This window comes from Papio anubis, chromosome 9 (genome assembly GCF_008728515.1).
Source record: "Papio anubis isolate 15944 chromosome 9, Panubis1.0, whole genome shotgun sequence".
Lineage (NCBI taxonomy): Eukaryota > Metazoa > Chordata > Mammalia > Primates > Cercopithecidae > Papio > Papio anubis.
Window position 1 is genome coordinate 30,165,980 of NC_044984.1, and position 15,309 is coordinate 30,181,288.

The 15,309-nt window shown below is 40.7% G+C and overlaps 1 protein-coding gene across 10 annotated transcripts in view; it reads right to left on the reverse strand.

Moving 5' to 3' along the window:
- DENND5B (DENN domain containing 5B) overlaps window positions 1-15,309 on the reverse strand; it is a 220,707-nt gene that overhangs the window by 99,744 nt on the left and 105,654 nt on the right. For all 10 annotated transcript variants that reach the window (XR_004176034.1, XM_031650404.1, XM_021922162.2 and 7 more), the window contains one exon: window positions 13,429-14,095. Coding sequence is in view for 9 of the 10 variants with exons in the window: in XM_031650404.1 (XP_031506264.1) it covers window positions 13,429-14,095 (667 nt within the window). In the remaining variant the exon portion in view is untranslated. The remainder of the gene's footprint in view (window positions 1-13,428; window positions 14,096-15,309) is intronic.

Here is a 15,309-nt window from a genome sequence, read left to right on the forward strand (position 1 = left end):
AAAAGGCAGATTTTTCTTCTTTAAGCATTTTTTTTAAACTTAAGTATTTTAGGAAAGTCTTTTTATAATTGATACTCAAAGTGATGAATGCATAAAAGAAGTCATTTTAATATTTAAGACAGGCCTCAGCATGGCACATGAGGCTCTTCATGATTTGGCCCTTGTCTGCCTCATTCCTTATCACCACTCTATATGCAGTAAGATCATCTGCTTGCAGTCCATGTTTTCACAGGCCCTGTGCCCCTTGTATATTGTTTTCCTCTGCCCAGAATGTCCCTTCCTCTCGCACTGCCTGACTAGGTTCCACTTTTTCCTCAGGCAATTGCTTCTTTGGAAAGCCTTTCCTAACACTTCTTATCACCACCAGGCTACTATCTACATGCTTCGACAGTACCCTATCTGTATTTCCATCACAGGAATTACTCATCTCACTAAAACATTACAATTCTGTCATAATTCTCTCTTTATGGTTTCTCTTCCCCAATACACCATCATCTTCTACAGAGCAATATCTGTATTCTTCTTTTTATTTATTTTTGGAGACAGGGTCTCACTCTTTCATCTAGGCCGGAGTGCAGTGGTGCAGTCTTGGCTCACTGCAGCCTCTGCCTCTCAAGTTCAAGCGATTCTCATACCTCACCCTCCCAAGTAGCTTGTATTACAGCTGTACACCACCACACCCGGTTTTTTGTGTTTTTTGTAGAATGGAGTTTCGCCATGTTGGCCAGGCTGGTCTTGAACTCCTGACCTCAAGTGATCTGCCTGCCTCCCAAAGTGCTGAGATTACAGGCATGAGCCACTGCGTCTGGACATATCTGTATTTTTAATCTTAGAATTGTTAATATTCAACATATGACCTACTACATGGTCAGTAGCCAGTAAATATGCTTTGGGAAATTAATATGTTAACATCCAAGGCATGTAAAATGAAAGTAGACATTAAAAAATTATGCTTGACTATATTACACAATAAAAACATACTGTCAAGAATTTGCCTAGTGGTGGCTCTGGCACAGATCCCAAGGTGGCAATGGCCTCTGCTGCTGCAGTCCCTGCCATGCTGTCCACTAGCATTACTGTGGAGAATAAGATCAGCCCCTTGAGGGCAACAGAGGGGGATGGGTCTGGAGCTGCAGCTGGCGGCACAGGAACCATGGTGGTGCAGATCAGGAGCTGTGTCTAGCAAGCTTTATGCCTTGCCAAGCACTGCCAATGGAGATGTGAAGCTGCTGGTGGTATTCAGCATGCCTCTGGTAGACTTCCTGATGTAGCTGGAAGATTATACACTTATGATCCTGGATGCTGTGACTGACTACTTTTTATTTTTATTTTTGAGACAGAATCTCACTCTGTTGCCCAGGCTGGAGTGCAGTGGCATGAACTTAGCTCACAGCAACCTCTGCCTCCCGGGTTCAAGTGGTTCTCCTGCCTCAGTCTCCCCAGCAGCTGGGATTACAGGCGCATGCCACCAGGCCTGGCTAATTTTTGTATTTTTGTAGAGATGGGGTTTCACCATGTTGGCCAGGTTAGTCTCAAACTCCTGACCTCAAGTAATCCGCCTGTCTCAGCCTTCCAAAGTGCAGGGATTACAGGCGTGAGCCATGCGCCCGGCCCAATGTGACTGAGTATTATCTGAATTACGTTGGCTTTGAGGTCTCAGACACATGCATAACTTGGTTTATCTCCCTAGTTTCACAGAAATTTATCTCAGGCATTGCCAACAATGACTTAAGGCACTGGAAAATGAAAGGCACAGCCTCTGGCAGCTCCTGAAGAGCAAAGACTAATCATGGAGTACTTGACCCCTGTCCTCAGTATGACATCAATGTGGGGCCACCACACCACCTAAGCCACCCAACCTAAACATGTTTGTCTGTAACAAGCTTCACTGTGACCAAAAATGTCAAAGAAAGGGCTAATTATAGATTAAACACAGGTAAAGAGAGAATTCATAAAGTAGGAGACAGATGTGGAGAAATTACCCAGAATGCAGCACAGAGACACACAGAAAATGGGAATGAGGCCGGGTGTGGTGGCTCATGCCTGTAATCTCAGCACTTTGGGAGGCCAAGGCGGGTGGATCACGAAGTCAAGAGATCAAGACCATCCTGGTCAAAATGGTGAAACCCCATCTCTATTAAAAATACAAAAATTAGCTGGGCGTGGTGGCATGTGCCTGTAGTCCCAGCTACTCAGGAGGCTGAGACAGGAGAACTGCTTGAACCTGGGAGGCAGAGGTTACAGTGAGCAGAGTTCACACCACTGCACTCCATCCTGGGTGACAGAGTGAGACTCTGTCTCAAAACAACAACCATAACAACAACAACAACAACAAAGATGTTTAATTAGAGTTTCAGGAGGATTAAAAAAAGATACATGAAAGCAATATTTACCAAGATAGTCGAGAATTTTCCAAAATGGGTAAACGACATTAATTCTTAAATTTCAGGAAACATAATGAATCACAAGCAGAACAAATAAAGCAAGCCTCATTCAGATAAATCAGTCACAATATTGGACACCAAAGACAGAAAATCTTAAATATAACCAGAGTTGAAACAACAGATTTCTGGCTAATGAATAACAATGACAGTCATTCATTAGAACGACATTAGAAGTGATAGCTGACTTCTCAACAGCAACACAGGAAACCAGAAGATGATAGAATATTATCCTCAGAGTACTAAGAGAAAAAAAAAACCTTTTAACATAGAATTTAACATCCAATGAACTATTTAAGATGATAGAATATTATCTTCAGTGTATTAAGAGCCGAAAAAGAAAAACTTTTAATATAGAATTTAATATCCAACGAACTATTTTTCAAAAACAAGGAGAAAACAAAATCTAACAGAGAAAGCTACCTCAGGAAAGGAACTTCTAAGAATACATGTTAGGAAGAAGACTGATCTCAGAAGAAATCTCTAAGATTGAAATAAAATTGTGAATTTTCAAAAAATAATAACTGAGGCTGGGTGCAGTGGCTCACACCTATAATCCCAGCACTTTGGGAGGCTGAGGCAGAGGACTGCTTGAGCCTAGGACTTCGCGAGCAGCCTGGACAAGATAGTGAGACCCCCATCTCTACCAAAAAAAAAAAAAAAAATTAGCCCAGCTTGGTGGCGTGTGCCTGTAGTCCTAGCTATCAGGCGGCTGAGGCAGTAGGATCGCTTGAGTCCAGGAGTTCAAGGATGCAATGAGTTATGGTTGCATCACTGCACTCCAGCCTAGGTAACAGAGTGAGACCTTGTTTCAAAGAAAAACAAAATAAGGTCACTATGAGTAAATTTAAACAAAACCAAGTGTATAGAATAAAAATGTCTAATTTGAGGGATTACTAAAACTGAACAATCATAACAAGTAAGCCACGATGAGCATGGAGTTAAAGCATTTTATAGTATCTGTAAAGATTCTATAACATAAGAGTAACTGTTCACGTTGAAATCTCAAAATTTACCATTAAGAGCATATAACATCTAAACAGAAAAAACTACAATGAGAAAAAAATTTAAATCAATTCAAAACATCAAAAACAAAGAGAGAGAGAGAGAGAGAGAGAGAGAGAGAGAGAAGCAAGACAAATGGCCAAAATAAATGAAAATTTAAAAATTCTTAGAATGAGCCAGGTATGGTGGCTCACACCTCTAATTCCAGAACTTTGAGAGGCCGAGGTGAAAGGATTGCTTGAGCCTAGGAGTTCCAGAACAGCCTGGGCAACATACGGAGACCCCCACCTTTAAAAAAAATTAAAAATTGGCCAGGTATGGTGGCGTGCACCTGTAGTCCCAGCTACAAGGGAGGTTGAGGTAGGAGGATGGCTTGAGCCTGAGAAGTTGAGGCTACAGTGAGCTGTGATCACACCACTGCATTCCAGTCTGGGTGACAGAGAAAGACCCTGTCTCAAAAAAATATATATATATTTTTAGAATTCAATGATAATGAAAATATCAGATACTAAGACTTGTGGGATGCACCTAACACATGACTCAACTGCTTAAGATGCTGATTTTGGTGGGCAGGTGGGGAGAAAGAAAGGTTTAGTAAGCCCAAAGAAAGTAGCAGAAAGAAGTGAATAATAAAAATAAAACCATAAATTAATAAAACATAAAACAAAGGTACAATAGAGGATACCAATGAAAGTAAAAGCTGGTTCTTTAAAAAGAGTAATAGGGCTGGGCACAATGGCTCATGCCTGTGATCCCAGCACTTTGGGAGGCCAACACAGGAGGATCGCTTGAGCCCAGGAGTTTGGGACTAGTCTGGCCAACACAGTGAGACCTTGTCATTTCAAAAAATAAAAAAAATTAGCCAGGCATGGTGGCATGCACCTGTAGTTCCAGCTACTTGGGAGGCTAAGGCAGGAGGATTGCCTGAGCCCAGGGAGGTCAAGACTGCAGTGAGCCTTGATCATGCTATTGCACTCCAGGATGGGCAACAGTGTGAGGCCCTGTCTCAAGAAACCAAACAAACAAAAAGAAGTAATATAATTGACAAACTTCAGGTAAAAATAACTGGGGAAAAAGAGACTGCACAAACAGTATTAGGAATGAAAAGGAGGACAAAACTACAGATATAACAGGGGTCAAGAAAATAAGGAAATATTAAGACATTTTACTAATAAATTGAAAGCTTAATAAAAATTTTCTTAGAGAAAATAGTAAGGACAAAAATTTATTCAAGAAAAAAATAGAGGTGGCCAGGCGCACTGCCTCAGGCCTGTAATCCCAGCACTTTGGGAGGCCGAGGCAGGTGGATCACTGGAGGTCAGGAGTTCAAGACCAGCCTGGCCAACGTGGTGAAACCTGTCTCTACTAAAAATACAAAAATTAGCTAGCTGTGGTGGCATGTGCCTGTAATCCCAGCTACTCAGGAGGCTGAGGCAGGACAATGACCTGAACCCGGAGGCAGAGGTTGCAGTGAGCTGAGATCATGCCACTGCACTCTAGCCTGGGTGACAAAGCCAGACTCCACCGCAAAAAAAAAAAAAAAAAAAAGAAAGAAAGAAAGAAGAAGAAATACAGAGGAGCTTCTGGACTGGCAAACACATTAAGGTGCTGGATAAGTCCAAGGAAAGCAGAGCAGCTCTGCACCCACCCCTACACGTACTTTTATACCTCTCTTCCATTTGGCTGTTCCTGAGTTGTATCCTTTACAGTAAACCAGTTACAGTAAGTAAACTGCTTTCTTGAGTTCTGTGAATCATTCTGGGAATTTATAGAACTTGAGGGGTTGGGGGATGGTGGTGGAGAACCCCTGATTTTGCAGTCACCCAAGAAAAAATGTATGTGGCCTGGTGCTATGGTTTGGACATGGTAGTTTGTCCCCAATGTTGGAGGTGAGGTATTTGGGTCCTGGGGGGGCATCTCTCATGAATGGCTTTGTGCCATTCTCATGGTTGTGAGCGAGTAGTTTTCACTCTTACTTTCCATGAAAATTGGTTATTGAAAAGAGTCTGGCATCTCCCTCCTCTCTCTTGCTTCCTTCCTTCCTCTTGCCATGTGATTCTGGCTCCCCTTCACGTCCTGCCATGAGTAGATGCTTCCCAAGGCCCTCATCAGAAGCAGATTCTAGCACATGCACAGAACTGTGAGCCAAATAAACCTCTTTTCTTTTTTCTTTGAGACAGGGTCTCGCTCTGTCATGAGGCTGTAGTACAGTGACATAACCATGGCTCACTGCAGCCTCTAACTCCTGGGCTCAGGTGATCCTCCACCTCAGCCTCCCAAGTAGCCGGGACTACAGGCAAACACTACCATGCCTGGCTAATTTATTATTATTATTATTATTTTTGAGATGGAGTTTCACTCGTTGCCCAGGCTGGAGTGCATTGGCGCGATCTCGGCTCACAATGCAATCTCTGTCCCCAGGGTTCAAGCGATTCTCCTGCCTCAGCCTCCCGAGTAGCTGGGATTACAGGCATGCACCACCATGCCTGGCTAACTTTGTATTTTCAGTAGAGATGGGGTTTCTCCATGTTGGTCAGGCTGGTCTTGAACTCACAACCTCAGGTGATCCACCCACCTCAGCCTCCCAAAGTGTTGGGATTTACAGACATGAGCCATGGCACCCAGCCTGAAACGAAAGTCTTTTTTTTTTTTTTTTGAGATGGAGTCTCGCTCTGTCGCCCAGGCTGGAGTGCGGTGGCCGGATCTCAGCTCACTGCAAGCTCCGCCTCCCGGGTTTACGCCATTCTCCTGCCTCAGCCTCCCGAGCAGCTGGGACTACAGGCGCCCGCCACCTCGCCCGGCTAGTTTTTTTGTATTTTTTAGTAGAGACGGGGTTTCACCGTGTTAGCCAGGATGGTCTCGATCTCCTGACCTCGTGATCCACCCGTCTCGGCCTCCCAAAGTGCTGGGATTACAGGCTTGAGCCACCGCGCCCGGCCTACGAAAGTCTTAATATAGCATTAACAAAGGTTGCATGGACTATAAGGACCCTCAGATGGTTTCCCAACATTAAAGGGCCAAAACAAATCTGCTCTATTTGCCCCAGCATAGAGAAATTTTAAATGTAAGAAGGCAAAGATTACAGTTAGAAACATGATCTGGAATTGCTTGGGGATATAGTAAGGCAAATTAATCAAAATAAAGACTGACAAAAGGGCCAGGATACCTTGCTGAACTACCAAAACCTAATGCACAGGAGTGGGTCAAATAATCAAGGGTTGGAGAAGTTTCTGGGGACTCATTTGAGAGCCTTATACGCTGTTACACCAAAATCTTTTGGTGAAGTCTTTTTAAAAAAAAAAAAAAAAAAAAAGATAGGGTCTTACTCTGTCACCCAGGCTGGAGTGCAGTAGCACAATCTCAGGTTACTGCAACCTCCACCACCCAGGCTCAAGCGATCCTCCCACCTCAGCCCCTGTAGTAGCTGAGACTACAGGTGCACACCACTATGCCTGCCTAATTTTTGTATTTTAGTAGAGATGGGGTTTTGCCATGTTGCCCAGACTGGTCTCAAACTCCTGGGCTCAAGTGATCCTCCCGCCTCAAACTCCCAAAGTGTTGGGATTACAGGCACGAGCCACTGCCTCAATACAGTGGCTTGCAGCCTTAGTGCAGACTACAATTAGAATGATAATATATTAAAGTGTTAAAGTTGACAGGATTAAGAAGGAAGTCTGAATGAAATTGGAACATTTAAACAGACTTTACCTAAATGTTTCATGGGAGTGGATCTTACGTTTGACTGTTTCACCCCATTTCTCCTACCTAGTACAGTAAAACAGAGGACACAGTGTCAATCTACCCTTCAAGCAATATTAATTGGACATGCTAAATGGGAATGAATTAGATTGCCTGAGCTCACACAGTGTAGAACAGAGAAGCTGGAGCACTGGTACAAATTCTCTGTATGTGGAGTGTGGGCTAGGGCTATGTCAAAAGCCTGTGAGTGCCTCCCAGTGACAACTATCAGGGTGCTGGACTACAGAATTTCCATTTGAGGGGCAATTACTAAGTATGCTATTGGATATTGATTTAAAGTGCCCCTATGGCTGAAGGACATAAAATAATGCTGAAACTTGAAATATCCATGGTATCTAGGGGGATTTTGGAAAAACACTCAAATGGGAGAGGACACTGCCCAAAAGAGTTCCCTAATGAAAAAGAAATGGTTTATACTGGATCTTGTTACCAGAGGAATGCAAGGAAGAGATTCTCACATATAGGGAGCCTCTTTTTCCCTAGGGCTGACTTTGGAACTGTAAGAGAAGCTTCTGCATTTAATTGTCACTTGGACAATACACTATAAACACCTCTCAGTTGACCAACAAAGTACTGCTTGGTTTATGGATGGCAGTTCCAAGGAGAATGATGATGTTCGCTTGAGCATGCCTAGCAATTTGTGATGAGAAAGCTCCCAACTTTTTCAAGAAAACTTCAAGCAGCTTCCACTTTCTGACAAGGTTAATTCACATACGACTCAGAGGGATGAAAGAACAGAGGGATGGCAGAGGAGCACTGCAAAGGCACATAGGCATGCAGTGTGGTGTGGGCGGTGGGTAGTGGTTTATTTCAACTATGAAGAACCAAAGGAGGTAAGCAAGGCCCAAAAATGTTCCTTAGACTTTTGTACCGGTATCAAAAGCTAGACATTGGTGTTTAAATTCCCCTTTTATTCTTCCACTAGTTCTTTGAAAAAAGTATTATACTCTGATTTTCATACTGAGCTGCTCCAGGTATTTCCCAATTGCAGAACAAAGTGCCCATTTCTGATCTGGGGTCCTAGAAAAGAGCCTTCACATCCTGGGTACGTTTTCTCTACTTAGAATTTCTAGCTAGTTATCACTGCAAAGTGACAGTGATATACACACTTCCTAAATAACAGATTGAATTGGTTTAAATGGGCTGTGGATCGGAATTTCAAATCAGTCTAGAAGGACATTTTCATTACTGAAATCCATGTACTTTGATTCACTTTGGGTTTTCATGGTAATTCTTCAGCACATGCAATGTTTTCAAATTTATGGCATAGCTTTATCAGTGAGTAAGAAATGAAGTATCACATGTTATTAGAACTCCCTTAACACAGTTAAGAAGAGTAAAGGAGGGCACCCAAGTACAAATCAACATAAGCACTCTTATTTCATTCATTTAAATGAAATATTTCTCTCTAATAAAAGAGACATTGTCTATTAAAATCTAGATTTACACAGAGCTTTCATTTTATACTCTACAATTATTTCACATGACACCTTTACAATAGACCCACAGAATGAGTTAATCATTTAAAAATAAATATTGAGATGGATAAGGAGAGGTTAAGTGTAGTGCCCAATACAGTTAACACAGTGGTTAAGCATCTGAGAAAAGACTGATGAAACCCAATTCTTAGTAGTACCATACTACTTACTAGCTGTATCATCTTGGGCAGATTACTTAGTTTCCCCAAGCCTCAATCTCTTCCTCAACAAAAAATGCAGAACAGTACTAACTCACTGTTGAGAGGATTAAATGTAGGGAAAAGATCCAAAATATACAATGCCTTTTTGTAGCACAATTCCTAACATAGAATGATTTTAGTGAATGGTCATAAATTTACTGTACGGGAATTTTTTGGGGTATGACACTTTAAATTTTTAAAAAACCCAGTTCTATAATCTAGGGATTCACTCTGTTGTTCGCAGTATACAGATTACAAAAATATACTCAGAGTATAAAACCATATCCATAAATGCTTATTCTTCTTCATTTGAAACTGAAATAAATTAGTAGATATTAATGAACTAAAACCCCTGAATAGACTCGATAAACCAAATGGGACAAGCTAAGCAGTGGCTCACACCTGTAAACCCTGAACTTTGGGAAGCTGAGGCAGAAGGATCACCTGAGCCCAGGAGTTTCAAACAAGCCTGGGCAGTGTAGTGAGACTTTATCTCTACTAAAAATAAAAAAAATTAGTCAGGTGTGGTAATGCATGCCTGCAGTCCCAGCTACTCAGGAGGCTGAGGGGTGAAGGTTGCTTGAGCCCTGGAGTTTGAGGTTGTAGTGAGCTACGATCATGTTGCTGCATTCCAGCCTGGGAACCAGAGTGAGACCCTGTCTCAAAACAAACAAACAAAAAAAGAGCAGAAATAGGAGAGCTCAGGACAGATCACAAACGGTGAGACATAAAGTGCTATTTAAAAGAGGAAGTGTGGGCCGGGTGCGGTGGCTTATGCCTATAATCCCAGAACTTCGGGAGACTGAGGCAGGCAGATTACCTAGGGTCAGGAGTTCGAGACCAGCCTAGCCAACATGGCAAAACCTCATCTTTACTAAAAATACAAAATTAGCCAGGCATGGTGGTGCGTGCCTGTACTCCCAGGTACTTGGGAGGCTGAGGCACGAGAATCGCTTGAATCCAGGAGGTAGAAGTTGCAATGAGCCGAGATAACGCCACTGCACTCCAGCCTGGGCAACAGAGTGAGACTCTATCTCAATAAAAAATAAAATAAAAATAAAAAATAAAAGAGGAAGTGTGATAATGGAAGGTTTTGGGTTTTTTTTGGTTTGTTTTTTGCCTTCTAAAAAAAGCATGGTACACAATATAAAAGAACATATGTTAGGTTCTTTGGAATAAACTCTTGACTATATCATTTAAAAAGGTTTTATGTTAAATGTAGTAATATGTTGAACCTTCACAACTCAGAGATAAGTATAATTTATAGAAGATTATATGGGACTAATAAAACTAGTAATTATTATAATAGCATCAGCTATAATTTAGTCAGTGTCAATTATACCCTAAGTATTTTATACAGGTTTTCTTATTTAATTGTCATAATAAATCAGTGAGAAAGGAGAAAAAAAAAACCCAAACTATTATCCCTATAGAGATGAGGCAACTGTCACACAGGAGGATTACCTAACTCACTCATGGGTATAGTTAATGAATGATAGAGTAGATATTTGAACCCAGGATTGTTATGACTTCAAAAACCAATACTCTAAACCAGGCATGGTGGTATGTGCCTGCAGTCTCAACTACTCGGGAGGCTGAGGTGGGAGGATGCTGTGAGCGGAGGAGTTTGGGGCTGCAGTGTGCTATGACTGTGCCTGTGAATATGCTGTACTCCATTCTGGGCAACACAGTGAGACCCCATCTCTAAAAATTAAAGGCAAAACCAAAGAACCCACCCACCCCCAATATTCTTTCTAACCCAAATTGCTTCTCTAGGCAGAACATAAATAAATTGAACTTTAAGATTTAAGAAAATGGCCTTTAAGATTTCTTCTAAGTCTAGAATATAAAGTTTTTTTTTCGGCCTGGCACAGTGGCTCACACCTGTAATCCCAGCACTTTGGGAGACTGAGGTGAGTGGATCATGAGGTCAGGAGTTCAAGACCAGCCTGACCAACATGGTGAAAACCCTGTCTCTGTTAAAAACACAAAAATTAGCTGGGTGTGGTGGTACACACCTGTAGTCCCAGCTACTCGGGAGGCTGAGGCAGGAGAATCGTTTGAACCTGGGAGGTGTAGGTTGCAGGTTGCAGTGAGCCAAGATCATGCCACCGCACTCCAGCCTGGGTGACAGGGCGAGACTCTGTCTTTAAAAAAAAAAAAAAGGAAGTTCTTTTTTTCTAATGGGCTAAAACATCAGAAGGTATTAAGCTCCAAGCCTCTGCCCCTTCTAGTTATTCTCTAATCCCTACCCTATTCAAGGGGAAAAAAAGGAAGAAAGGAAGAGAGAATTACTTAAAGTGAAATTTTTCAGATACAAAAAGGTGATCTGTAAGTAATGATGGAAGGAGTGAGTCCTCAGTTTCTGCTGCTGGGAAGTCCTCAGCTTCTTCGTGCTGAATATTTAGCAGATGCTGCCTCTAAAGAGAACAGTCACTACACTTATGGCAGGGATTTTGCTCTCAGTAGCTCAAGAGGCAAAATGAACTACAGACTGGGACAAAAGGTGTGAAGTCTCTCATTTACATAGATTGGATTCATCACAAATTTACCAGGTCAAGATTTCCATATCAAGTGTTTCAGCCTTCACTTGCAGATCATGAAAAATATGATGGAGATCCACAGAATCTTCAGAAACTGCATGTTGTTACCAGAATAAAAAGTACAAAAAGGTGTCCATATATTGGGAAAAAAATATAATAAAGATGCTCAGATTAGAAAACACACATACCCCTCAAGTTCACAAGCATATCTCTTAAGTGAGTGCAAAACTGAAAGTGGTTAAACAGTAAGAATCAAGCCCCTGAAGTTGCCACAAGGACTTCCAACTGAGGAGGACACGTCTAAGCTCTGCCTCAAGAGCACTGGGGAATTAGTGCAGTGGCATCTGAAATCTGTGGAGCAGAAAGCAATTTAAGTCCTAATGCCCGAGGAGCTTCAGATTAAAAAATGGAATTTTTTTTTTTATTTAAAGATGATGAGAAAGTGTTTCATTAAAACATATGTTAAATATATATAAAAAAAGAAAGTGGGCGAAAGAAGAAAGGAAGAAATTTAGATTGGTCATTAGAGAATCACTTCCTGACAACAAAAATTGAGACATGGAACACATTATCAAAGAACATTATGTTGGATAAACTGAAGAAAATACAACCTTGTGAAGGGCTGTCAACACACAAATAGTGTCAACATACACACAAGATGGGGAAGTACAAATATAGTCTACTTGGCTCAGCCCCACTTATAATTTAAAATAGAAAAATAAAAAAAGGAAAGTGGTAAAATAAACTTCACGGCACCAGTCACGACTGCACTACAATTCTGCCAGCTTAAATACAAGTTAGCAAAATGCTAACCCCAGCCGGGTGCAATGCTTCATGCCTGTAATTCCAGCACTTTGGGAGGCCAAGGCGGGAGGATCATTTGAGCCCAGGATTTTGAGACCAGCCGGGGCAACACAGTGAGAGTCCATCTCTACAAAAAATAAAAAATTAGCTGATGTGGTGGCACATTTCTATAGTACCAGCTACTCAGGAGGGTGAGGTGGGAAGACGGCTTGAGCACAGGAGGTTGAGGTTGCAGTGACCCATAATTGCACTACTGCACTCCAGCCTGGGTGACAGAGTGAGAACTTGTCTTAAAAAAAAAAAAAAAAAAAGAATCCAAACATTTGTGCAACATTTTTTTGAAGAATCTATCAGTGCACAGGTACTATTTTATAATTTCCTTCAATTCACTATCCATTATGACATAGCATCTCTATTTTCTCTACATATTCATATTCAGATGAGAAGTAGTATCCTAGTCTAGGCTCAACATTAGTCATCACAAATGTACTGGTAAAATAAAATCCATAGTTTGTAAGTTTCTTAATATGTGTTGGAAGAACTCTGAATGAAAGATACCACAAAGATAACTTCCTTCTGAGAGTAAAAAACAAAAACAAAAAAACAAAAAAACCACACACACACAACTCTGGCAGAATTGTTAGACCTGGGACAGTCATCTGTCTCATGCCTGCTCACCTTTTCTCTCACTCAGATGGAATGCTCCCCCAGGCAAAGATCCAAAGTTGATTGCCTCAGGAAGCTGCAGAGTCAACGATTTCATTTATCCTTTTTCAATGTTTGCTGAATTTTGATGTGAACCTTTACCAATCTACAAAGAATGGGAAGTCTACACATTTCTAGTAGTAACAGAATTCTCTCACTCTCATTATGAAGAAGAAAAAATGTTTTCTTAATGACGATTATATATTATCAGGAAAAAAGAGCTATTTCCATTAAGAACTAAATATGCCCAAATCAGCGAAGTTAACGCATGTATTCCTTCCTACTTCTCTCTGCAGTCACTGACTGCCGCCTCAAAGAGAAACAGCACAGTCACATCTCAGCCTTTGGCCCCACCATACCTGCTCCCTTTATACAAAACAGAAAAGACTGTGATCATTATTTATTTGGTTCTAATAATACACCCCATGGAAACACAGTAGTTGGGAGCATAAGTACTTGTTTTTGGAAAATGTAAAATCCAAGGAAAACCTACCTTGTGAGTAGAGAAGGATTTGCATCTCTAAAAGAACACAGGTAAACACCTGCACCAGGTTCTCTAATCCCAGGAGCTCAAATGCCTCCCGAAGGGGATAATCAGAGAGGGGGAGTTCACTGGGCCCAGGCCTCTGGCAGATGACAGGTTCATAAACACCATAAAATTTCAGTGACCTCCCTGGAGGTGGAAGGGGTACTTCATAAAGAATATTGTGGATATAGCTTTCAAGTGGCAAGGGTGGTGGCTGCTGTGAGGTAACGGCCTTGTAAAGCTGGATAAGGAATTTCTTGCAGGCCTGCATGAATGGTAATGGTGTGATCAAGCATATACTTTTTGAAACATACAGGGTGTCTCTGCTAATATCATAGGAGTTGTACCGCTGGAGTTTCAAAAGGGAAGTTGTATCTCCTTCATCAAGACTACTTGCCAATGAGTCCATGCTGCAGGAAGATGAAGCATACACACTGCTATAATGCTCAGCGTTGTGCATCTGGTAGAGTGTCTGCATGGCTGTGCAGATTTGCTTACTTGTAACTTCTTCATAAAAAGTGAGAACAAAACCATAGGTGCGAGAACCATCTTCCCTGGTAATTATAAATGAGTGAAACTGGGGGTCTTTATTGTCAGTTTGTGTCCTGAAAGATAGCCCTTTAGGCATGCACAACTGTGAAAGAAAGAAAAAAAAGGATCAGAATGCAGTACACAAATAACTTCAAGCCAGAAACAAATGTTGTTTTTTAACATAACAGGATTCAAAAGGACAGGTTTTATCCAGATTTAACACTGCCAATAGCCTTAAATTAGAAATACATTATAAGTTCCTCATATATATACATATAAAATTATTCTTAAAAGGAATATATACAAGGGAAAAACTTTTATTGTGTGATGTTACATGCAGAGGGCTTTACTAAGAACAAGACTATCACTGATTTAGTCCCAGAGTAAACCTCTAACCAAGCTTGTGGCCTTTAGCAAGCCATATAACTTCTGTGAGCCTCAGTTCCTTTATCTACAATAGCTGCTATATCAATGACTTGAAGACAGAGCAAAAGCACTTCACAAATATTAAAAAGCACTTTACAAAAATAGTACTTAAGTAATATTAAGTAAGTATTAAGTAATAATACTTAAGTACTATTTTTGTATTAATGATGAAAATGTTTCAGGGGAGCAGGGAAATAGGAAAAGGCTCATTTAGGAAGTGGAAAAAAGTTAAAGAATAATAAAAACAACAGTATCATCTTTGCTATTTTGAATAGTATGGTATTTTATGCAAGAAAAAGACACTTTGGAAATTGAAAGCTTTTTGATCCACTAAAGCAGAAGCACAGAAACAAGGCATTTCAGATTACTTCTAGTAGACATTATGCTCTACTTCTTGGGAACTACCCAGGATTGAGTCAAACTTGAGAACAAAAGTACCCAGAGGAGCTAAAGATGCTATATTTAAGATACTTAAAATGCACAGAAAATTAGAATTGATTCTTTAAAACATTTTAAATAAAAGAAATGAAATTACAGAAAAATTGAAATATACTAAGGAAAACAGAACTTGTAATTCAACCACCCTAATAATCATTATTCATATTTAGATATTTCTATTTTTGTATTGCAATATGCTTTTCACATAGAAATAATTTAACCATATATTACTACTTTCTAGTTTTTTCTACATTTAATAACTGATATGGTACAAAAGTTAGACTATCTCCCACATCCCCACATTACCAAGAAAAACACAGTTCCTTTATTCCTTCATTCAAACCATCAAAAAGCATTTATTAAGTGCGTTTTATGAGAGGGGCCCTGTGATACAACGGTGGGAAGGACAGTCAAGGCCTATGCTCCTATGGTATTTCCAGTCCAGTAAGGATA